Here is a 24,366-nt window from a genome sequence, read left to right on the forward strand (position 1 = left end):
GCAATTCTGCTGATCAGCAGCAGGCGACGGTACCACGCCAAAAAGCGAAAGTTAAGAAAGAAGAATGCTGCAAACTAGCAAATATGGAAGTTAAAAATGCAGGATATAAAAACATTTGTTGGATCCAGCTTTCCAAATGGGAGGTTTTTGCTGCTTTTTTTTCTGTTTTACATTATTGTAAATTAATAGGGAATACACTGACTCATACAACCCCACTTCAAAACATTCAAACGATCCCTTTAAGACACCATTAGTTTTGTCTCGGTGAGTTTGGAGCCTGAATTGGTGAAGCTGGTGTGTTGAGTCCTCTGAAGACCATCTCATCAGTGGATACACAGGTCCAGACCACTATAGCCTCGGTCCTCTGAAGGACACGACTTCAATTGACAGTTTCCTTAGCCGTACAGGGCACCTGAAGAACACAATAAGTGCTACGGGCTATTCAAGTGTTTTCTGTTCAGGACACTAAATAGCGTCCTGAATGCTGAACTCACTGGTGCTGCAATGCAGCGGTGACATCACCAGCCAGTACATGTAGTCGATCTTGTGGTTTTCATCATCGTAATGCAGAAGAATCATCATGCAACAATTGACAATAAATCTAAGTCTAAATCTAAGTTTAAAAGTCTGGAGAGCATTCAGGACCTGTAATGCTTTTTAGATGATGATTACACTGACAAAAAATGTTTTTGGATTAGATCTTACAGAGTTTGGAAGGTTTTGTGGCAAATGATGTTCAATGAGCCTGCCTGAGCTCGTCACAATGAGTTCTATACTGTAATTGTATTCTGTTATATCCAACGAGGACATTTTTCTTTTTCAAGTGTTTTTGGGTACCTTTTCATTCATGAACCAAAAGAGTGACATTGGACAAAACAGAAAGAGACTCCTCTCTTTCACTTATGTGTGTGTGTGTGTGCACAATATACATATTTCAAAACCAGTAGGATTCAGACAGAGGTCGTCTTCAATTCATTGGAATTGCCTTCTTGCTTTCTTCTTTCTCTGGTTGACCTGGCCTAATTATCCATGTAATGATATAACCCTGGGGGGAAAGGGGATCTCCCTCTGTCTCTCAGACACACACACAAATAAACTGGGCCTCCCTATTCCCACAGAAAACCAGAAAGCCTCCTGCTGAAAGAAGCGAAGGAACGAATTTCACCCGCTAATTAGACTCGACCCTGCCTCTTATTCACAGCGTGGAAACAACCCGGCCATGAGAACACAATATCATAGAATAGAAAAGGTACAGGGTGTCCAAAAAGGAGTTCATGTGTGCATGATAACCAGCAACACAGCCCTGTGAGATATGATGGACTAACGTGGACCTTCAAAACTTTGTCTCATTTCATGCAAGTGTTTTTTCAACTTATTCCATGCATGGATTAAATGTTTTTTTTAGCAGAGAGGGTGGTTTTGCTGGTCCTGAGCAAGATATAGCCAAAATGTTAATATATCTCATAGATCACCAAGAAATTCATTCTGCCAAGAGGATTAACCCATCTGATCAATCGTTTCCTGTGGTGCCATTTCCTGAATAAACATTTATGCTGTGTCCAAATTTGTGTACTTCAATACTTACACTTGCTATTTTGAGTGATTACTTTATAACACCATACTGTTTGTCTACTGTTTACCTTGCAATCATCACGACAAAAGAATTACCACCAGGACTGTTGTTATGAAATCCTTCCTCATAATAGTATAAACCACTGCAGTGTTTCTCATAAGCCTTCAAACTCATGGATCTATTCCTCAAACTGGACTTCCTGGATCGCATTTCATCCTCACCGCTACCTGAAGCCAACGCCCACTAACTTTAATCTTTCATTTTTGCTCGTATTGTAGTCTTCGCAGGAGTTTAAGTGATCTTGAACCAATAAATTAAAAAGGTATAACTAAATAAATAACCTTCAAAGACAGTACATTGTATTATATTTGAACATAGTAGCTCAAGTACAGTTTTTCACTACAGAACACACACATCCATCAGCAGGCCTCTGACAGCTCAGGCCTTTGAACAGTGAGGCAGGTCAGAGCAATTATATGAGATCGATAGCGGCTACACTTAAACACACACACACAGAGTGAGACATCAGAGAGAAACAGTGCATCTCATGTGTCTTGCTCTGATGTCTTGGTCTATTTATCATCGGTATGTTTAACAGTAACTGTGTGGTGACACTGCAGCCAACGTTAGCAAATCAAGTTTGTTAAGCAGTTGTGGTAAAAAGTCAAGGTCACGTAACAACTTTAGTGATCCCTGACAATATGTGACCAGTGAAATGATGTCTTATATTAAAAAAAACAAAAGGCACTTTAGGAAGTTAGATCACAAACAAGTGTGTTCTTTGTTTGTTTTCTACAGCTACTCTTTTTCTTTGTCAAATGTTTTTAAAATGCTGCTACACTGTGGTCATAAGACGTCTATCCACGCACAAACAAACAGGTGGTAGCTGCGGTGAAAAAGCTACCACCAGGAAAGAAATCCTCAAAAACGGAATGATGTTTTTATTCTGTCTAGTTGTGTGAAATTGAGGAAAAGACACTGGCAGGAGAAATACTCTGGCACGTTGTCAAATGGTAAAACATCTGAACTCATTTAAATGACAGTGAAGCGGAAACACAGCAAAAAATGGCCTTAACTGTTTTTTTCTAAGACGTGCAGAGCTTCAGGTACAATCCAGCAACTGGATTTACTTGGTGATTTAAAATATTATCTCACCATGTGGCTACGTCTTGTTTCTATCCTTTACCGACAAAACAATAAAGTCTAAGTAGCATAAGAGTTTTAACAGTATCAGTTTTAACCAGCAGAAGTCACTGGCTCTTGATGTTAACCAGGAGACACAACGGAGAAACTGAAGTGAATACTCAAATGCATATACTGTACGCAGGGTTTCTGAATGTGAAGTCAAGGAAACAGAACAGCCTAGCATTCAGTTGTATGCAAAATAAAAACATCTAATCATTCCAATAGGCAGTATACATATTAACTTAAATACGAATGAAAGGGAGTATTGCGTGTTAAGTAATTTACATCCAATGTCACTGATGTTACTCTGGAGGCTATATAACATGATGGAAAAAATACTGCAACTTGCTCATGTATGTGCATATTGGGAGGGCGCGCCGGGAAACCACGAGGTGGCAGCGTCATCACGGTAAACAGTAACAGCACTTGCATAAAGTGTCAGAAAGGTATGACACAGTTTCCCTGTCTTATAAGTCTTTATTGTTAAAATAAATAATAGATCAAATAAATAAATTCAGAAAGTGACAGCGTGTCTATTTATATTGCAAATGTTGAAATTCAATTCCATTCAAATCTTCATTCTCTGTTACTGTTAACCGCGATGACGCTGCCACCTCGCGGTTTCCCAGCACGTCCTCGCAATATGCGCGTACATGAATGAGTTGCAGTATTTTTTCCATCGTGTTATATAGCCTTCAGAATAACATCAATGATTTAAATATGGTCCTTGTTCCCCTTTAATTAGCCTTAATTTGCATCAGAATCGGTGCCATTCTAATTACTCTGGAAATCGTAAACAGAAAAACACAAACTTACAATTCCTTGAAGGATTATACTGTATATATACATATATCACATATGGTGTACTTTCTACAGCAGCGTCTTCTTTACGGTCTCATTACTGCCCTCTGAGACCAGAGGGTGGAAAAAACCCACTGGTACTTGATGGCTGATGAAAACCACCATTCTTGATGGGTGTTTTTTCCACCGCAATGGACACAAAGGGCAACAATGCACCTTTTGGAGAATTTGTTTAGACAAGCGACACAAAAAGTGAGATTTATGGTTCTTCAGAAGAGTCTCCTTACAGTATTTTTTGCTTTTACAAGAGAAAAGACTTCAAGGATGAGGACTAAGAGGTTAGTTTGACAAATGTACATCTGGTTAACTTCCCCACCTCCAATAAAGAGGAGCACACAGCTGCTCAGCTTTTCTATGGGAATCATCCACTGTATGGGAAATGGTCTCAAACTGGGCTAAGTATCGCTATGGAGAACTATAATACTGTAGCAAACAAAGTGGAACCCCATGTTCCTCTGGTTCAACCAAGTTGACAAATAAGAAGAATTAGACCTGCAGTGTGTGAAATTAAATTAATCTGGACAACATAAAGCCACTGACAATTTCTCTAAATTACAAATATTAGAATTGTTCCATGTAAATTATATCATCACATGAAAACTAAATATGTGATTGATCTCCTGATTGAAAGACACCCAGTCTCTAGCGTTTGATGAGATTAAATAAGTAAAGTGACAAAAGCAATAATATCAAAAGGACCCCATGTGGACTCCTAATGAAGTTACAGAAGCAAAAAGACTGAATTCTACTGCTCGGCCTGTACGTGTGTGTGTTTGTGTGTGTGTGTGTGTGCCGGAGCGGGGACAGAGGACAGCCGACATTTATTGACGACGGCTGCTCCGCTCGATAAGAAGAGGCATAAAATCAATCAACCTGATTGGTAGACAAGAGGGAGGGAGGACGAGAGTACACGGGGCTGGAGAGGAAGTCATTCAGCACAAAAAGAGGGATAAATACTAAATATAAACAGGGGAGGAAAAAGTACTCACATCCTCTACTTAAGTACGAGTAAAACAAAAGTCCATTACAAGTAAAAGACCTGCATTTAAAAATCATACTTAAGTACAAGTATAAGCTAAATTTACTTGAAGTACTAAACATGAAAGCACTTGTTTTGCAGAAAACCTGCCCCATCAATGTTAGAGCAGCATTTCACTGTTATAGTACTTTATATACAGTTTGCTAGTTTAGTCCAGTGGTTCCCAATCTGGGGGTCGGGCGCCTCCAAAGGGACACAAGATCAATCTGAGGGGGTCGTGACATGATTAATGGGAGAGGAGAGAAGAAAAAAAACTATGTTCTAATACATAAATCTGTATTTATTGTTCCGAATTTTTATAATCTTTGATTTTACACAATGAAATTTTAGATAAATAATCATCAGTGATGTGAATATAATGACTAAGTGGATAAAGGCAAATAATAGAACAGCTAGAACAGTCTGGTACGTTCAGAAAATTACATCACTTAACTGTAACGCAGCCTTTAAAACCAGGAAAAGACATTACAATATCACGATATCCAAAATATCCCAAAAAAAAGGGAGTAGGAAGAGACGGTTTCTCCGTGGAAGTTTAAAAAACACTTTACAAATCAAATATAATCCAGTGTCTGAATCACTAATTGTGATCCAGTTATTGGTGAGAAAGAGGGAATGAGTTGGTAGCGAACAGCCCTGCTTGGAAGAACAGCAGGAAAACGTCAGCTTTCTGCCACTGGCGCTTGGACTGCGTTCAGCATTGAGAAGGGGGATACACGCTAATCAGATTAGTTTGTTTCTGCACTTGTAAGAGGAGACAGTCAGCAGTGTGATGCAGTCTGTGTCCCATATTTAGCCTCCGCCAACATGAAGCAGGCGATCACCTCTGGTCTGCTCAGTGGCAGCTCTGGCCCATTTAAACCACTGGGACTAGACTGGAGCTAGATAAATTGACCTTTAACCTTTAAATTAAACTAGGCACTCATTTTACAGATTGATGTTCACATAAAAAAAATAATGCACATATCACAGATATATGACTTACACACATTTCTTATGTATTTTCTCAGCAAAAATATGAAATACCGTACTAGAACGCTTGTATGCTGATACAGGTACAGATCAAAAAGTATCAATACATGTATCAAATACATGACTTACTCGCTTTTATCTACAGTATATGCATTGTACTCAAAGTATGGCCTACCACACTGGTTACCAACCTGGGAGTCCCGAACCCCATAAGGGTCGCCAAAGGTCAAGGGGGGTCAAGTTAGAGACAAACAGATATAGTTTTCTATATGTGTAAGCTGCAGTCAGGTGATTAAACAACCAATAAATGCAAAACTAGAAAAACTTCACATTGTTCAAAGCCGCAGCAACAACAGCTTTAAACAAACACCACACAATATAACCTTCATAACATCAACAAGTATACCTGATAAGAGGGAAATACACAGATGCAGCAGTGGCGGGACATTTAAACATCAGGAAAGAGACAAACAGACAGATAGAAAGTGTATCTGACTCACATTTGTTGTTGAAGTGGAGATGAGGTGGCCATTGATGTGCATCTGACGGTCATTCTGTGTGACAGCAGGTCCACAAGTTTAGAAAAAGTTAAACATATATAAAAGTGTTGAACAATGCGAGGACTATTACAGGTGAAACATGAATATTTAAATACAAAGCAAGAACAAATAACTCACTAGCAGTTAGCAGAGCTTCTGTACAGGCCCATTCACAGATTACACACATTCAACAGGTGATTTAACAACCAAGAAATGCAAAACTAGAGAACTAAATTAACTCACTTTGTTATCTTTTAGTTGTTTGTAGTGTAGTCAAAGTGTTACAGGCTTCATAAATCACTTTAAAGTTGATTTTCCATCGTCGTCGGAGCGGCCTCACAGACGCGTTTGTTTGTTTGCCACATAGCTGACATCTAATCAATCACTCTCACCTGGCAGGCCTACCTCAGGTGCGTCACCAAGGCTGCAATACTCGTCTTGACCACACTGATTAGCGTTACAATCAGGGGGGCGCTGTTGAGCTCATTTTTTTGAAACTCAATAAAGTTGAAAAATAGGGAAGACAGAAGAAAAAAAATTAAATAAATGTTTATGTTTTTATTTTTTATTTTTTTTGCACATATATAAAACTGCACAAAATCCAGTCAATGAAAAAAAAACAAGAAATGTGTCAGGAGAGGTCAAGAAGCCATAGGTTTATACAAAGGACCTCCTCCCAACCCCAGGAGAAAAACACTATAACAAAAAAGGAAGAAAGATCTAAACTAACATAATTTTAAAAATACAACAAAAGTTAAACAACAACAAGAAGTACACAAAATGTGCAGAAAAACCTAACCAAACAGTGGAAAAGAATCCAATAAAAACAATGAAATACATACAAAAAACAGTACAGAAAAAAAAAATGTATCTAAACATATCAAAAGATAATTAGACATCATGAATTAAATGTGATGATAATTTCATCATGTTACAAAGAAAATCATTAAATGTTTTTTTTTAATTAAAATGAATTACAACAAAAAAAAATTCTAAAAATATATAAACGAACCAACAACAATTTGTGAAATTACAGACGAAATTATTCAAACTCATTACTGTTATTACATCATTAATTTTCTAAATAACATAACATTACTTTAATGTATATTATTTTTATTTCATAATAAACCATTTTTATTCCAAATTGAAAAAGCCTGTTTTTATTTCATAATGGCATTTTCCCGATGGCACTTTTATTTCTAAAACCCAACGATATTAAGTTGATTTAATATAAAAAAAAACAGCATGGTATGTAGATCTATAAATTACATGAAACGACATTATGCAGAAGTCTCAGGGCTTGGGTATATTATACAAATCAGGGAATACACAGCCAAAACGCTTATTATATTTATAATATTTTATAGTTCAAGAATTTTTGGTAGAATACGACAATAGAAGAGAAATAATTTAGTGTTACTTCTGTACGGCACTTTGTAGGTGGATGTTTTACTGGCATCCGGTAGTCACTTTCAGTCCAAAATGGCGGAAGCGTGGTTTTGCTGCTGGCAGCTGATGCTGCAAAGGAAAAGATTATGGACTTTCACTTCCTGGCAATATACCATCTTTGATTATTTTAAAATTTTATTCCCATTAATGTAATACACTGCACTGGGGACTGATGGTAAATTATAGCATATACACTATTTAAATATGTTTATACCTTATTTTACATACATTATTTGTATATATTTACATATGTTTGTATTAGTAAACTGCAGGAAAACACATTTTAGATTTTAACTGAATGCCAGTCATATGTGTCAAGCATCCATCCATCCTGCGGTGGTATTTTAAATTAGATTTTTCCAGTATTTACTGTCATATGTTCCTAATTCTGAAAATGTATAGCCTCTGTAATTATTTGCAGCCCCCGTGTGAAATGGAGGATTCAGTCGTGGCCTTGAGTGAACAGAGAAAACTGTGTGTAATGTTCATGTGTACTCCAGGAGACGCCTACAGCCTCTTAAGCTTTCAGCTAACTAGAAGTCTTTAAGGCTCAGATTGTCTTGTATTTGATTCCATTGTGTGTCGAGACATTGATGAGAGTGACAATGAAGTGACAAGACTGGAGGACAGATGGAGTAAAGTTTCTGCACAATTTGACTGGAGGTGAAGAGAAGAAGACGCAGATAGAAGGAGCTATTATAACAGAAAAATATAAAATGATGAGATCCATGATCAAATGTTACATGTTTGCGTTAATGCCCACTAAACGAAATCAATTCATCAGCTTCTCTGTTAGTGAGTGAGTGTGTGTGTGTGCATCCATCCTCAAAACATCACCCTTTAAAAGCCAGACCATAATAATGAGACAGCCCTTTGTACAGACAAAAGAGGAGCACCAAAAAAAAAAACAATGTGTACTGAGTCATAAACAATTGGTGGCAAATAACAGCAATTTCACAGCTAATTCGTAGATTTCACGTGTGGATGCCTCCATCACCTCCCTCCATTTAATGCTGTGAATAGAGACACACGCTGACATTACAGCCACCAGACGAGATACAGCGTGTGTGGGTGGAGGTCTTGTAGGTCTAATGATTTAAGTCTAGTTTGAGTGTCAGACCTGCTGCTGGGAACAGACGTGTGCAGAAACACACACAACAGTTGTTACTACAGGTGTCAAAATGACTCCGAGCTGATTGTTAATTAACATAAAATATACACTAATTGATTCTTTAGGTTGTCGGTTTATCCAGAGTGCATAATCATATTACAATATAACACACAGCTCATATGAAATCATGCCCCAAAAACTTCTGGGCGTCTTCATTTTGCATCCCAGAATCATAGAAGGAACATAAAAAGGTTTAAATTGACAATATAGATTTTTTTTCTGTCTGTGAAGAGACACTTCAGCTCTTCCCTCTGCTCATAATCATCGCACATGGATTTGAGTCCTAACCCAGAACATTTTGAGTAGAGGTGGAGGACTTGAGTGAATACGATTTTTACTTCAGTACACGCTGAAAGTTGCTGCAGAAGATGACAAAAGAAGACCCTCCACACTGTCTTTGTTGGTGGGTTTCATTCTGCTGTCGGCCTCTGGTGATGTGTGAAGGGAAACTCCAAAACGAGGGGCTACTTTACATTATATTTAATAGGGCTATCAATCAATTCAAATATTAAATCACGATTAATCGCATGATCATCCGTAGATAATCATGATTAATCGCAAATTAATCTCACCTTAAAGGGAGATTTGTTAATTTAATACTCTTTTCAACATGGGAGTGGACAAATATGCTGCTTTATGCAAATGTATGTATATATTTATTATTGGAAATCAATTAACAACACAAAACAATGACAAATATTGTCCAGAAACCCTCACAGGTACTGCATATAGCATAAAAAATATGCTCAAATCATAACATGGCAAACTGCAGCCCAACAGGCAACAACAGCTGTCAGTGTGTCAGTGTGCTGACTTGACTATGACTTGCCCCAAACTGCATGTGATTATCATAAAGTGGGCATGTCTGTAAAGGGGAGACTCGTGGGTACCCATAGAACCTATTTTCATTCACATATCTTGAGGTCAGAGGTCAAGGGACCCCTTTGAAAATGGCCGTGACAGTTTTTCCTCGCCAAAATTTAGCGCAAGTTTTGAGCATTATCTAACCTCCTTCCGAAAAAGCTTGTATGACATGGTTGGTACCGATGGTTTCTTTAGGTTTTCTAGTTCCATATGATGCCATCTTCACTCTAGCTTTAAAACTGAGCCAGCTACAACCTAAAAATGCAATCTGGTGTTTCTGCAGAGTAGATTAAGAAGAAGAGTGGGCCCAGGATTGAGCCCTGTGGAACCCCCTTTTACCGGCCAGCATGGTTCAGACACAAGTTAGCCGGTTTCTAGCTGTAGCGTCATACCTAGCGAAGTGTGCATGGTAATAATCTTCTCATCGTTTAAGTGTCAAACTTTTCCTTTAACCCTCATCTCACAACGGAAGAGGATTTTGCGCATGGCACTTTACACTTTACAGGATTACCATTGAATTCTCATATTTTTAACACCTGTTGCTTTATTGCAGCTTCAAACAGATAACTCTTAAACATGACGGAAAATGAACCCATATCTACTCAGCGCCTTTGATTTCTCTGCCAGTCCCATTTCGGTCTCCACCGTTTCATTACGTCTTCTCGATGAGTATTTTCACATGAATTCATCTTAATCTAACATACTTTGTTACAGCCCCTAACAAACACACCTACCTTAAAGAAAGTGTGTTATGTGCTTAAGCAATCTAACCTCAAGCAGTTGAAGATGAAGGAAGTCTAAATTGGTGGTGACGAGGTTGTAAAGGACTTGGTTACACCTTGAATTACACCTCCCACCTCTCTATATATTTTAGAATCTATACTAAGTAATACACCATAAACATGAAATTAAAGGTAGCACACAATGCATATTTATATTGAAGTTTTTAGTGGCGTTTGATGAAATAAGTGGTAAAACATGAAGACTTTGGTCGTTCTGCTTGGTTTTAAAGTGATTGAATGAGTCATTGCAATTTAGCTGTTTGAAAAAAAAACATCTTGAGGACGGTAAAAGAGGTCTGTGCAGCCACAATGTAAACGCACCGCCACTTTTCACCATCTACTTTTCTTCTTCTTCTTCTTCTTCTTCCCCAGATTTCACCTCTTTGACAGCCTTGCCCTAGATATTTCTCCATCCTTGTCAGACACACTAGCAGGTCTCATCGGCTGCCAGCTGTGGAGGATGAGGACGCGGAGATCAGCGCAGACGAGAAGTGAAAAGGATGAAGAGGATCCAATCGATCCAAAACCTCCATCCTAATCATGTTGACGTCCTCGGATGGTGCAGACGGCAGCCCTGGAGCAACTTCGGGGAAGACATTAAATCTAAAAATTGTTATTTTTTTCTACAATTTCCCTAAGTGTCATTAACAACACAACTGGTAGTTTAGCTTGAGCCGCATATGCGAGCACAGGTTGATGCTTTAAACTCTGAAATATCCTTTTGATTGTATCTCATCAGATTCAGATAAACTCTTCAGGTGCGTTTGATTTGTCAGATCTTTAAAGGCCACATCAGAAATACTCTACTGCCTCCTTGTGGCTGATGCATGAAGTGCAGCTGCAAAATAACCTGAAAAAAAAAAATCACATTATTTCAGGTTTTTATATTTCCATTTCTGGCTTTTATTTTCAAGCAAATGTACAGTAGTTTTGCCATCGATTGCTACAGAAAGGTTGGCAAAAATCCACAAGTAAATCTCGATATGACTCTGTTAAAAACTGTATATAAAAAGACCCCAAAACTGTACATCAATTAACATAACTACATTTATATATTGTATATATATATATACTGCATCTGAGTGTACAGCGATTTATAGATACTGTTGGTTAATGAGAAATGTAACACTATACAATAATAAAAGAGAAAGATGACATTCTGTTTTCGAAGGCTGTCAGTTTAGGTTGTCTTGAAAGATCGGGACAGTAGTAGGACGAGAGCGATCGGTACAGTAAATCTGCCGTTAAATGGCTTTGAAAGTTTCTACAGCAGAGTGTCAACCAGACCAGACGGTTCAGTGCAGGGGTGTATCTAATCTCTTGTTTTAAGCATTAAAGCTGCACACATACATACATACATGTCCAGTGTTGTTTTGTCAGTTTGGTTGTTCGAATACTTTTCTACATAAATAAGACACACATCAAATACTGTCTCCAGAGCGTAAAAAAAAGGTAACATGATCTCTAACATATATACAAAAAAACACTACAGTAGCTAACTACTCTCCAACAGACAAAGAAACAGGAAGTACCTGACTATCTCTTCGACAGATGACCTCACACAGAGAAGATTGGTTATGGCAATAATTATCTGAACCTCAGATGCTTTTAAATGCCAAAATTCAGTCAGACTTCAATCATAAAGAATAAAGGCTTATGTGTTCGTGGTCCAAATGAGTTATTAGAAGTGATTCTCCCACAATAAAGGATTTCGTTTGTGGATAGAAAGAGAGAAACTTTCATTTCCAATAACGGATTTTGCAATTGTGACGGAGGGACTTTTGAATGCAAAACTAGGACGACTGTAATACTTATTCACTACCACATGGCTGGTGCTCTGAGGCCACTTTTGTTGCAGTGGGTCATTTACATGCAAGGCAATATTTCAACCTGAGGTATCCATGCAGATAGTTTTGGTTTTATTTGGTTGTGAGATATCAGTAATCCACATTGGGACTTCCTTGGCCGTCAAATACCGACGCTATGTCACGGCCCTTGGCGCTAGATACCGACGCTCGGTTAGAGACGCACCGTGCTTTCCATTAACTACAATGTAAACCGCTCTGCGTCAACATTAAACGCTCAGGGAAAGTGTGCTGGGTGTGCGATGACGTAGCTTTAAGAGTGAAAAGACACACCGGGCGGGTGGGTCCAACAAACACGAGGATTTCATCCAGGAGACCGCTGTTCATGTCCCGTTGCATCACATCATCTTCAGTGTGCAAACTTAGTTTTAAGCCCAACCATTTTTTCTTAAACCAAACTATAGTGTTTTTATTGCCTAATCCTAAACAAGTGTTTTTGTTTACTTCGCAACATTAAGTGTTTACTGCGACCGAAAAGTGACGCAGAGGGGTCTGACAAAGTTGGGATTTGACTTCTTTAGTAGAATGTAGTTCCAATCTGCATGGTCGGATGCAACTAAAGTTGTTTTTTTATGCGTTGTCATTTGGTTGAAGTGACCCTTTAATATGCAAATGAAGCTGGATTTTACCACAGAATAGGACAATGTGAGAACCCCTTTGCTTTACTGTAATCTGATATAAATATTGAAATAAAAAAAAACAGAATTCCTAGAAGTCAGATGTTAAATAAAATGGAAACAACAGAATATATATATATATAAAAAAAATCCCAGTTTGTAGCACTGATCAATCAAACAGAGCTCTTCAAGTTTTCTATCTCATTCAAATATGACAACATCCGACTGATATCTTTCCAGTGTGCTCCGACCACTCAATTTTACACATTACACATAATAGAAAAGAATAAAAATAACATTTCAGACACAGATTCTGTCCTCTTGGACATATATATAAAACATTTGGATTAAAAAACAGATATTCAACGTAACTCACTGAATGTTTTGGTGCAAGAAGTAATTCAGCTGGACATCGATCGCGTATCACTTGTAATATTTCAGTGCTGTGTTTGTTCCGATTAAGTCTCCTTGGACAGTATTACCTGTGTAAAACTGATTTTTACATAAACATTTCACTCACGTACCCATTCTCTCAGTCACTCCTCAGTCATGCATCCACACATCCATCATCTGTACGATCCAAATGCCTATTATTAGTTTACCGTAAAGCAAGCGAAGACAGAGACAGAGAAGCTAACCACAAGGCACCTACTGTAAAGCAGCTAAAAGTAGATCTAGCAGCAACAAGGCTTTGGTTTCAGAGAAGTACTAGTAAAAGTAGAGTAGAAAAAAACATTGTTTCTACTCAGTGGACAGATGGACAGATGGATGGCCGAGAAGATGCAGAAGAGGGGATGATCAGACGGGTGGAGGCGGCTCTCACAGAGGTAGCAAAACGTCCACATCGGCATCACTTCACCATAGAATGAGAGGAAGACAAGAAGAGAGAGAGACAGACAGCTGGAGAGAAAGATAAACAGGATAAATGATGAAGCAGGAAAGTGTGAGACAGATCTCAAAGACTGCACTGTGAAGGGGTAGAGAATCCCATTAGAATAAAATAACAAATGAATGAATGAATGTCTGATACCCAAATTTCTTTTGGGTGCATAACGTTTCTATCATAGGAGTTTATATCTCTAGAAATAGTTTGACATCTGGGGAATTTACATTGTTTTGCAAGTCACAAGTAAGACTCAAGTCTTTGCGTTCAAGTCCCAACTCAAGACTGACAAGTCCCAAGACCTGAACTTTGAGTTTTGAGTCCTAAACAAGTCATAATGCGCTCTTCACCAAATGTAACGCCATTTACGTCTCCATCTGTAATTTACGATCCGCATGTTTTGCAGACTGCCTTTCATTTTCAGACCTATAGTTTTTGTACGTGACAGAAATTATCTTTGGTATCATTTTCTTTCCAACTGGCGCTCAGTAACGTAACGTTAGTTCTTCATGGTTCTCTGCTGCAACTTGATTGGGTGTCGTCGGATTGGTTCGAATAATATGGATCTGGTGTATCAAGTATTTTCAAGTCAAAAGGGTCAAGTCCATGTTGAGTCTAAAGTCATCAAATTTGTGACTGGAGTCCACACTTCTGATGTCAAACGATCAAATCTCATAAATACTGTACGTGTATTTAAGGCATCAAGTAGTTTGGGGCACTTAATAGAATCCTTTTGTTGTGTTACAATTATCTCAATAAGGACACGTTTCTCTGTTCATTTTTAAGGTGCTTTGAGGAAAGTGAACGCGAGTAAGGTAAAATACAGTAATATGCAATTAAAAATCAAAGCTCTGACATGCATGAGGTTTTAAACATCACATTTAGAGAGCTGCATTTTTCTGCCATCATATTTTTTTAATTTCCTTAAAGATTTCCACTTAATTTCATATTTTTTCCAGCTGGCTACTTTCATTTGAAGTGTTTACATATAACCTGTGGATCACACACTTTATCTAGATGTCATATTGTCTTTCAGTTTCTTTGGTAAAAGGTCTCTGAGAATAATAATAATAATGTGGTATTTACAAGGTGACATTAAGGCATTGAGAAACAGCTGGGAAGCCGTCATAGAGCAATTTCTACTATTTCTAAGCCATAAAAACTTTGTTTATAGCATTATAGATACATATAAGAAGAAGAAGGTCTAGAGTTAAAGTGCTTTAAAGACAATAAGACAGAACCTGCAGAGATGAATGCAACACACACTAACACAGCTGCTAGCAGCACACAGACACACACATATCTGTTCCACCAGTTACTCTCTAGACTACCTACATGGGAAAGCTTTAAGTGTTGGATGAGCAGCTAAAGTCGGTCTTTCTTTCATAATATTAAAACAGAAAAAAAGACCGCCTCAGATCTACGTCTCCAACACTCTACTGCTCTACTACGCCCGTCCTTACAGTGCTGTAGAGAGTCCTAGGGAGTATTTCGGGATAAGAGGTTTGCACACAGGCAACACCAGTTAGTCCTAAAAAGAGGCAGAACAGACAGAGAGAGAGAGAGAGATGGTAGGAATGAAGAAAAGAAAATGTTTGGTCAGCGAAAGCTCCAGCTGGCTAAAGCACTGTTACTGTCTTCATCATCAGCAGCAGCAGCAGCAGCACGATCACGACACGTCATTTAAAAAGTCCTATAAAGTACACTTCGGCTGCCAGCTATGAAAGGCAGGCAGACGTAAAGGGCCAGTGCACATCTTTTCAGAGATTTAAGAGTTTGTTGTGACATCGGTACGCTGAGCCCTTTGCACGCCGCGGCGGCGAGCGAGGCCCTGTGGATGGAGTCCTTTCCAGAGCCGTCCCATAGTGCTTTGTGCCACACTTGGCTGCTGACTTGTTGTGAAGGTCACTTTCATTGTGATCCCTTATAGATGGATTATCTGCTATTAGTAGTCACCTATTTGACTCCAGTGACATAAATAAATGAGTTACCTTCGGGTACTTTCTGGTCAGCTCCTGGACCGACTTATTAAATTACTCCATCGTACAGTTCAGCTTCTAATGTATCTAATATCAGAATGTAAGAATAGAAATAAATTAGACTGAGGTCTCTGGCCCCGCCTCGCTGTAGGCGTATCCCTGCTTCGAGTGGCGGTAGCCGTCGGCGAATCGGAGGAGGGGGGTGAAGGTGCGGTAGTCTGGCGTTCTTTGCCAGCGCGTGAACATGGTTTTCTTGCTAAAGGGTTCAGACCTTCGAGGGGCGTTCCTTTGGTTGCCCGAGCCTCGCCGGTGGCGGACAGCCTTGGACGGGGCGTGGAGAGACGCCAGGGGGGTGAACTCGGACAGCTGGCCCTTGTAGAGTTTGTCAGCGTTCTGTGTGAGTGTAAACAGAGAAGACAACATGTTTAGTGTACTGTAGAGGGCGGAGGAGATACATGGAGGAGACATTGTTATCTCAGCTGGCCAGAAATCAAACTGTGGATACATACGGGTGTGTACAAGTCTTCTAGTTTTTCATGGTTTGGACTCAGCCTCAGTTCCAATGAATGGAAATGTTAATGCTACAGTATAGAATGATATCTTAAGCAATATAGTAAAGGGTAACTTCGGTATTTTTCAACCTGGACCCTGTTATCCCATGTTTTTGTGTCTAAGTGACTAATAACGCTGTAATCGGCAGCAGCAAAACGAGCTGCGGGGGCACGTGAGCAGCATCGATGTAATGTTACGTTCACTAAAAGTGCTTGTTTTAACCAAATAAATATTTAAAATATTCAGCCATGACATTGAAAATCTTTTAGATAACACTAAGATACGCTTTCTGTGCTCCAACACAACATACTCTGCCCGGCTGACACTCGCGTTTCCACCATAGATGTGTTCCACTATTCCACTGTTGTCTTTCGGCAACACGTCACCTCACACAACAAATATACTCCTTGAGCGAGACTCTTTCCATAATGTCAGACACTTATAATAACAATCAGAGCCTGTTATGGCAAAAACAAGCACTTTTAGTGGACGTAAATGACGGTGCCAGCTTGCCCCAATAGCACCATAGTGCAGCCTGTGAGCAGCTGCCGTTTACAGCGCTCTCCCTCAATACTGGACCAACTTCAGAAATTGTTGTCCCTGTTAGTCAGTTAGACGCAAACACATGGGAAAATAGGGTCCAGGTTTATAAAAATCAAAGTTACGAAGCTACAAAATAATCATCATCAGTACCCAGTTTCTTTCATGGGTAACAGGGCTGACTTTTGTTACGCTACAGCACATATTTGGGATTAGAGATTAAAGCATGAGCTTCATCTAAAGGGACAAATGCCAAATGAGCTACTGCAAAAAAAACAAGATGCTTTCCTCTGTCAGTAACCTGAGCCTGGACACAATTCAATTATTTACGTAATTTAATTAGTAGTAATGCAAAGGCAATGCAGAAAGTATTGCATTGCCTTTAATCTAATTGGCCAGCTGAGATGAGAATATCTCGTCCATCCTGTTCAAACACAAGCGATGCAACCCAAGCAAATGAAGTGCATATACATGAATATCTAAATAAACACTGTAACGCCATACAACACCATAAAAAGAAGCAAACCATGCAAATGGGATACATAACAGACTAATAAACATGCATGAAGGTTCAGTCCCACTCTGGCTCTGCAGCGAGGCTGAAATACGTCGCTAGAGGGCGCCAGAGCTCCACGTGAAGAATCACCCAAATACCCAAATATACCGTACCTGGAGGATTTTCTGCACTTTTCAAAACCCTCACAAAGACACTCACACACTCAAACCCACGTGTTAGTCAGGTACAACTTACCACACACACCACGGCAAAGTAAACCCCATCACTGCAGGCAGGTTGTTAACATCACCCACCGTTACCCAGTCCAACCATTACACACACACACTGTGTGCTTTACCGTGTTGAAGCACCTCTAGGCTTCTGTGACAGCTATTCCATCTAGTAAGGAGTCAGAGCTCTGGTAGGTCAGGACTCGCTCAGACCCTCTATTATCTCTCACACGCTGTGGACACATACATTCAAAGACAAACACATTAAGCGTCTACCACAGACACGTTAAAACACAAGTGGAAAAGGCCACACATCACACTTCACATTTACACTACAGGGTGAATCCAGATGTTGATGTACTGACATGCAATCAGATTTCATGCAAAACAGCGGCAGGGAGAAAGTAACAGGATACAAAAAAAAAAAGGAAAATAAGAGAGAAAAGAGGGATACGACACAAGTTAGAGACAGGAGGAAAGGCAGAGGGTCACCTCTAGGAGGGCTGGGTTAGAAACTCATTCTGCTGGAAGTCTGAGACAGCATAAAGATGGTGGAGGGCTCAGAGGCAAGGCACCGACGCTTAGCCTGCTACAGAGGAGAACCAGAGGGAGGAGGAGGAAGCAGGAGGTCAGAGGGAGGAAGTGGACAGGGAGAGGGAAGAGTTAAAGCTTTGAGGATCTTTTCAAAAAGCCACATGATCAAATTATGCAGATGTTCACATTTATGATGGAGCATCCGTCTCAGAGGATCAGACATGTGTCGACAGGTTTCAGGACGCTGGTTGTTAATGGAGCTCCACACAACCACGGTTAAAAGGAAGGTTAAAGGGAAAGAGCAGGTTAGGACATGTAGGAAGAAATATAGAAGGTTGTTCAGGTCAAAGGTCACTGCAAACAGTTTGACAACAAGCACGTTTAACATCTACTACAACCCAGAAAGGTTGATGTCACTATAGAAATACAGAGTACTAGCGGAGACTTCAGAAATTCAAAAATATTTGGAGTGTTTTGAGTCTCTTTTGTGGTTTAGAAATAAAGCAGCACCGCACACAGACGGAGCGGCTTACTGACTTACATCCAACAGAGTCGGGACGTAGCCAAAGCCAGCATACATCTGCTGACCCACAGTTCATAAACAGTATTATACGTTTATCTAGAAAGCTTTTAACAGATATTAAAAATGATTTAGAGCAAATGTTACTAAAACAAAACTAAACTACTGTTAATAAAACAAGCAGAGGGCGCTGATCTACTTGAGCTTGAAGGTTTGATTAGTAATTATTCCAAAAATAACTTAGACAAATATGTATTTAGGTTTACACAACTTTTATATAATCGCGGATTCTCAGTACTTTCTCAGTTGGTTGGCGGTAAATATACTAATCAGTATGTATGTGTAGTCACCCACCTGTATGCGTTCAGTGGTGGTTGGCCACAGTGCCCTCCAGATGACCTTCTTCAGCACATCTGGCAGCAGACTGGCTGCTATTAAAAGGATGATGCTGAGCCAGGCCGGACCGCTGGACAACATCTGCATGAACACATAGTACATCCTCTGGTAGTTGAGGAAGGGCCTGGGGGAGAGGAGAGGAGAGGAGAGGAGAGGAGAGGAGAGGAGAGGAGGCAGCAAAATTAAAGAAACATTTCTTCCATTCAATTTTTAGGATTCCGGTTCAACTGAAATTTTTTTTCCAAAGCTTACCAGATGATTCCTCCCCACAGCAGAGAGAAGACCACAAAGAAAATCAGTGAGCCCCAGATGACAAAATGGTTGATCCAGGTCCAGTAATGAGTATCTAGAGCCAACTACAAGAGAGAGAGGTGAGAGATGAGAGGGGGAACCTTCGACCCGTCAAACGCCATAGCTCACTTTAATGATGCCAGAGAGGCTTAATCCGGCCTCGCTCGGCTGCTCCCGTGAGTGCAGACACTGTGCAGACTGAATGTGTGTGTGTGTGGTTACCTTGAATGTAACAGTGAAGACGAGCACAGTGAAGACCAGCGTCCCAAATGTCCAGTTTCCAAACATCTACAGAGGCAAACAGAAGATGCTGTTAGTGAAAAGATTTCTAATTTGACTGCCATTCATTTCACAAGCAAATGCACTCTAACTGCACCAGGCGTGGCGTTAATATGGTACACAGAGATGTATTCAGTAAGGAATCAATCAATCAGACAGATGGCAGGGTGCTCAGACTGCAGCATTCAGGTGAAGAATAGACTGTCAGATGCCTGATGGGTGGGTAAGAGGTGAGATGAGGCGACTTAAATATCACCAGAAGAAGTGATGTGCATGTCAACCTGATATGACCTGACAACATGCACCATTTAGAAGTACATTTGAAACATAAAGACTGCCGACTGTCGTTAAGGTAGATTTGGACGGAAACTTTTTGCGTTGCTTTACAGCACAAAAGTGAACGACATTATTGCAACATGTAGTAAAAAACGATTTAATTTCTGGGAATGGCAGACAGTGGAAGAGCCATATAAAAATCAATTTAAGCTGAAGAGAAAATGATTTAAAAGGTTCTCTGCTCTCTAGGAGGGTTTATGGGAAATGTGGTCTTAATTATTAATAACATAGCTCACCATACTACTGACATAAGACAGATCTTATTGCTCGCAGTCATCTTTACAGTAATTATACTGAGGTGTTTTCCCATAATAAGATCACGACGGCCATCGGATCAGAGGCTAGTCCTAAACGTTATTACACCACTTTGACCCTGGCTTAACTAAAGAAGCATTATAATAAATGGCGTTTTCATTTTTGCTGTTGTTTCCTTAAATGTGCTTCATCCATGGGAAAGAATTAGAGATGTGATATATGAATAAATTTAGTAAAAAAAAAAGGACATAAAGACAAGCATGAAAAGATAGAATTAAGCCTTTCCAATGCCACCTAAATATGTAATGTTGACGCGATAGTGACAAATGAAAGGATGACAGTAATGAGTTATAACAGACATACTTTTCAACCTCGGACTGTGGTCACATTACAAGATATCAAACTAAGAACTAAAATGTCTGGTTTGCTATTATTAAAGTAGAATTACAGAGATATAATAACAACGCAGCACCTGGACTCTCTTTTTCATTGAATCTGGGCTAATTTTGGGCTGCTAAAGTAAAATACAATTATTTGTTGTATATCTGTGAATATTGACACTTGTTGTACCCATTGTCTCTAACATATAATCTACATTGTACATCTACATTCATTGGACACGTATCAGTGTTTTGGGTCTTTAACCTGCATGAGATAATGAATAGAACTCGTCAGTTTCATAAATAAAGTGATGACGTCTTGACGGATTCGCCAAGTGAATGCAGATACATAATGTAAAACTACTATAAACGACTTAATTAATATACTATAACAGCGTTAGAGCGTTTTTTTGTTAGTATGGTTAAATAAATGTAATTTATGGTGTAATTATATTGCTGCTAGATCGTCCCAATAATACAGGTCTGGGCCTCCATTTGTGTAGCAAATCCTTTTTTGACTGCAGTGAAAATGTTGTTTTTGAAAGGCTAAACGCCAACAAATATGGATTGAAACTGAATATTCTGTTGCTAAGACTGCTACTAAGTAGTAAAATAATATATCTTTTTAAACAGTTTTATATCCAGACTATTGTACAAATTATCCAAGTGTGTTATTGTGATTTTAGTTATACATGAGCAACCTCAGAGCAGACAAATCCTGGCGCACCACCTGTGATGGGTTGGGGACCACTGTTTTACAGCAATTATTTCATCGTTCTGGTGTTTTGCTATGAAGTTGTTCAATTCCCTTTTTATTTTCTATAAGATTCAGAGCATCACTACCAACTTCTTCGCTTCCGTTCGGTCCTGATGGCGCTCCACCTCTGTTAATTCTTTACAAACAAGCCTATAAATAGTCCTGATGGCTCAGACTGTAACCGCACATGTGACAATACTCTTCGGATCTAAAAGGAGCTCCATCAACTGATGGAGAATTAGATTAGAAAGATGGCTAAATGTCTCAAATGTCCTGTAATGGGAGTAGGAGTGCCATTATTTAAATTCATTTATCCCCTGCTTTCAACTGAAGCTGTAACACACACACACACACAATGCACACATTAACACCCGGACACATGAGCGTGGGTCACTACACAGAAGCCTACAGTTGATGTTTCTACAGCGAGCACTAAGGGCTGGTCATGAGGTGAGCGGTGGATGGATGATGGGTGGTTTGGTATCAGGTTGTGTGACGGGACCGAACAGGAAACTAGAGGGAGAGATGCCAGAGAGACAGGGACAGGCTTACCATCTGTGTGTTGGTTGTCATTAGCTGGGAGGAGGAAAGAGAAGCAAAAAAGAAACAGCAACACAAAGGTAAGAGGAGAGGAAGAAGAAGAGGAGAAGGCCAGAAGAAGAACAAAATCATAAGAAAAATAAACAACAGTTTTGTGGCTGGAGAAGAATAAAAAGTCAATGCATAAAAAAAGTGAAATCAAGCAACTCAGAGCAGGTTACTGGGAGAGTAACGCTGCCGGAAAATGAAAGGAAACAAATAGAGAAACACAGAGGAAGATGGAAACCCGCCATGCTGTCGCGTCTTGGATGTGAATGGGAGAACGTCTATCAGCTTTTAGAGTACATACGAACAAGTTTTACTGATCTTCATCTGAAGTTATTTTTTCTCACTGTTAATTTTAATTTACTAACCTGCAAGGAAGACCACTTTCAGTTTTGAGTTACAATTCAAATCAAAAGCCAAAAATGAATCTCTCAGATGCTTCTTATTACGAAATCCACTATAAAAAAGCAACTCTTTCAAAATAAAGGCTGCAGATAAAACACATTGAACCTGGGTGATAAAAAAGGTGAGAATAAACAAATCACATAGAAAAAGTATCCTTGGTTTATGTGCATTCATAACTTAAAACATCCTAAAAATATGGAGGACGGAACCTGTCAAAATCAAATAAATAATTAAATGACTCCATAAATAAATAAATAAATAAATAAATAAATACATAAATATGCAATCAAACGTACCAAAAATAATATTAAAAATAAATGTAGGCAATAATTAATTTATAAAACGTGACATGAATTTATATTTCTGCTTTAATTTGCTTCTTTATTTATTTATCTTTGAATTAATTTGCCTATCTATCTACGCTTCCATTTTATTTTCCCTATTTATTTTTTTAAATTAACTTTCAAATTGATTTATTTAATTTTGTATTTATTTCAAATAGATTTTTAAATTGATTTATTCATTATTAAATTGTATGTATTCATTTATATATATGTATTTATTTCTGCATGATTTTCCCTTTGCTTATATCCTCAACATTGTTTATTTCTGTATTCTCTTTTTTAACATTTCTTTATGCATTTCTGCCTCATTATGCAAATTAAAAATAGTACAGTAGATAGATAGGGTAATTAATATAAAGGTAAATAAATAACAAAGCAAATTAAAACAGAAATATCAATTTATGTCACATTTTATCAATTAATTAATGCCTACATTTATGTTTAATTATTATTATTTTGGTACATTTAATGGCATATGTATTTATATATCGAGTCATTTATTTATTTATCTATTATTATTATTATTATCTAATTAGGTTCCATGCTCAATACAAAAAGACTGAAATGAGAAGCAGCAAATTATAGGTGTGTTATGTAGAAACTGTAGAAAATTTGAAAACCGATGTCATTAATCAACTGTGGATGTTACCATGCATCTTGTCCAAGGCTGAATTAAAGCAGCTGTCTCTGACACGTGGACGTTACCTGTCCGTTGCTGGTGAAGGTGGTGTTGTCAAACAGGAAGTAAGCACCGAAGAACATCACGATGGCGTCGTACACGCCCAGGATGGTCCAATATATGAAGATGCGCCACTGCAGCAAAGAGTTCTTAGCAATATCTCTGTGAGGACAAACAAACAGTATGAATGACTCATGTTGACCACATCTCATGTTGATCAATACTGCATTAGCTGCGTTTGGGAGGACATTAACCAGAAATGACTGGAATGAGATATTTCCAATTTGATTCTAGTCATGTGAAACCTCAAGTTTTCTATTTGAATATTTGAGCTCTGACTAAACTGAACCCAATCAAACCAAGTTAAAGTGGAGCTTTCTGCAATCGGAGGCCTGATGTGAATGCACTGAGCCTCCTTTGCATGGATGTAAAATCAATAGAAAATGTTTATGCCTGCAGTCTATTAGTCAAATTGAGTTAGTGTACACTTTTGCTTTTGAAAATACTTCTGCTATTACTTTGTATATAAACAATCCAATGGAGGGTATTATGACTGAGAACGTCTGAAACGCATTCATGTGTTTCTTTTGCTTATGAAGCTGAAGTAAACACTGATTTGTTGGAGGGACGTCTACAGGAAGTGCGCAGAATAAGAAAAGAGCAGCAGATATCACATATAATACATTACTAGATATGGACTGACCTATAGAGAGACGGGTCCTTCTTCAGGATGTCCATGTTAATGTGCTGCTCTATGAGACTGTAGAGCAGGATGGGCAGCGAGGTGAAGCTGATGTTGTACAGAGTCAAGTAGGCTGTATCATACAGCGGCTGGGGAGAGAGCATCTGAGCATTATTTTAATCCTTATGATTATCTATTTTGTGTATTTGTGTATGTGTGTACCTACTTGTTGTGAGAAGCCACAGAAGAACTGGTAGAGGAACTGGGGGAAGATGAAACAGACATTCTGGGAGAGGAAAGAAAAAAATGAGAAGAAAAGCAGG

At 38.8% G+C, this 24,366-nt stretch overlaps 2 protein-coding genes across 9 annotated transcripts in view; both read right to left on the bottom strand.

Moving 5' to 3' along the window:
• Positions 1–6,569, bottom strand: part of LOC119484026 (trafficking kinesin-binding protein 2-like) — a 46,049-nt gene extending 39,480 nt beyond the window's left edge. The window contains exons 1-2 of the mRNA XM_037762584.1: positions 6,413–6,569; positions 6,131–6,184 (exon numbers count right to left, since the gene is read on the bottom strand). Coding sequence (XP_037618512.1) covers positions 6,131–6,172 — 42 coding nt within the window. The 5' untranslated portion in view covers positions 6,173–6,184; positions 6,413–6,569. The remainder of the gene's footprint in view (positions 1–6,130; positions 6,185–6,412) is intronic.
• Positions 6,570–11,317: 4,748 nt separating this feature from the next.
• The window catches only part of atp11a (ATPase phospholipid transporting 11A), a 43,525-nt gene continuing 30,476 nt past the window's right edge, over positions 11,318–24,366 (bottom strand). For 2 of the 8 annotated variants that reach the window (XM_037762149.1, XM_037762154.1), the window contains 8 exons: positions 24,270–24,329; positions 24,065–24,192; positions 23,388–23,523; positions 21,901–21,924; positions 19,564–19,629; positions 19,303–19,406; positions 19,009–19,174; positions 11,318–16,175 (listed from right to left, as the gene is read on the bottom strand). In XM_037762149.1, coding sequence (XP_037618077.1) covers positions 15,900–16,175; positions 19,009–19,174; positions 19,303–19,406; positions 19,564–19,629; positions 21,901–21,924; positions 23,388–23,523; positions 24,065–24,192; positions 24,270–24,329 — 960 coding nt within the window. In that variant the 3' untranslated portion in view covers positions 11,318–15,899. Of the gene's footprint in view, positions 16,176–18,092; positions 18,190–19,008; positions 19,175–19,302; positions 19,407–19,563; positions 19,630–21,900; positions 21,925–23,387; positions 23,524–24,064; positions 24,193–24,269; positions 24,330–24,366 lie in introns of all 8 variants that reach the window. The other 6 variants (XM_037762152.1, XR_005205788.1, XM_037762151.1 and 3 more) reach the window with 6 other exon arrangements.

The sequence above is a fragment of the Sebastes umbrosus genome, chromosome 24 (genome assembly GCF_015220745.1).
Source record: "Sebastes umbrosus isolate fSebUmb1 chromosome 24, fSebUmb1.pri, whole genome shotgun sequence".
In the NCBI taxonomy this organism is placed as follows: Eukaryota; Metazoa; Chordata; class Actinopteri; order Perciformes; family Sebastidae; genus Sebastes; species Sebastes umbrosus.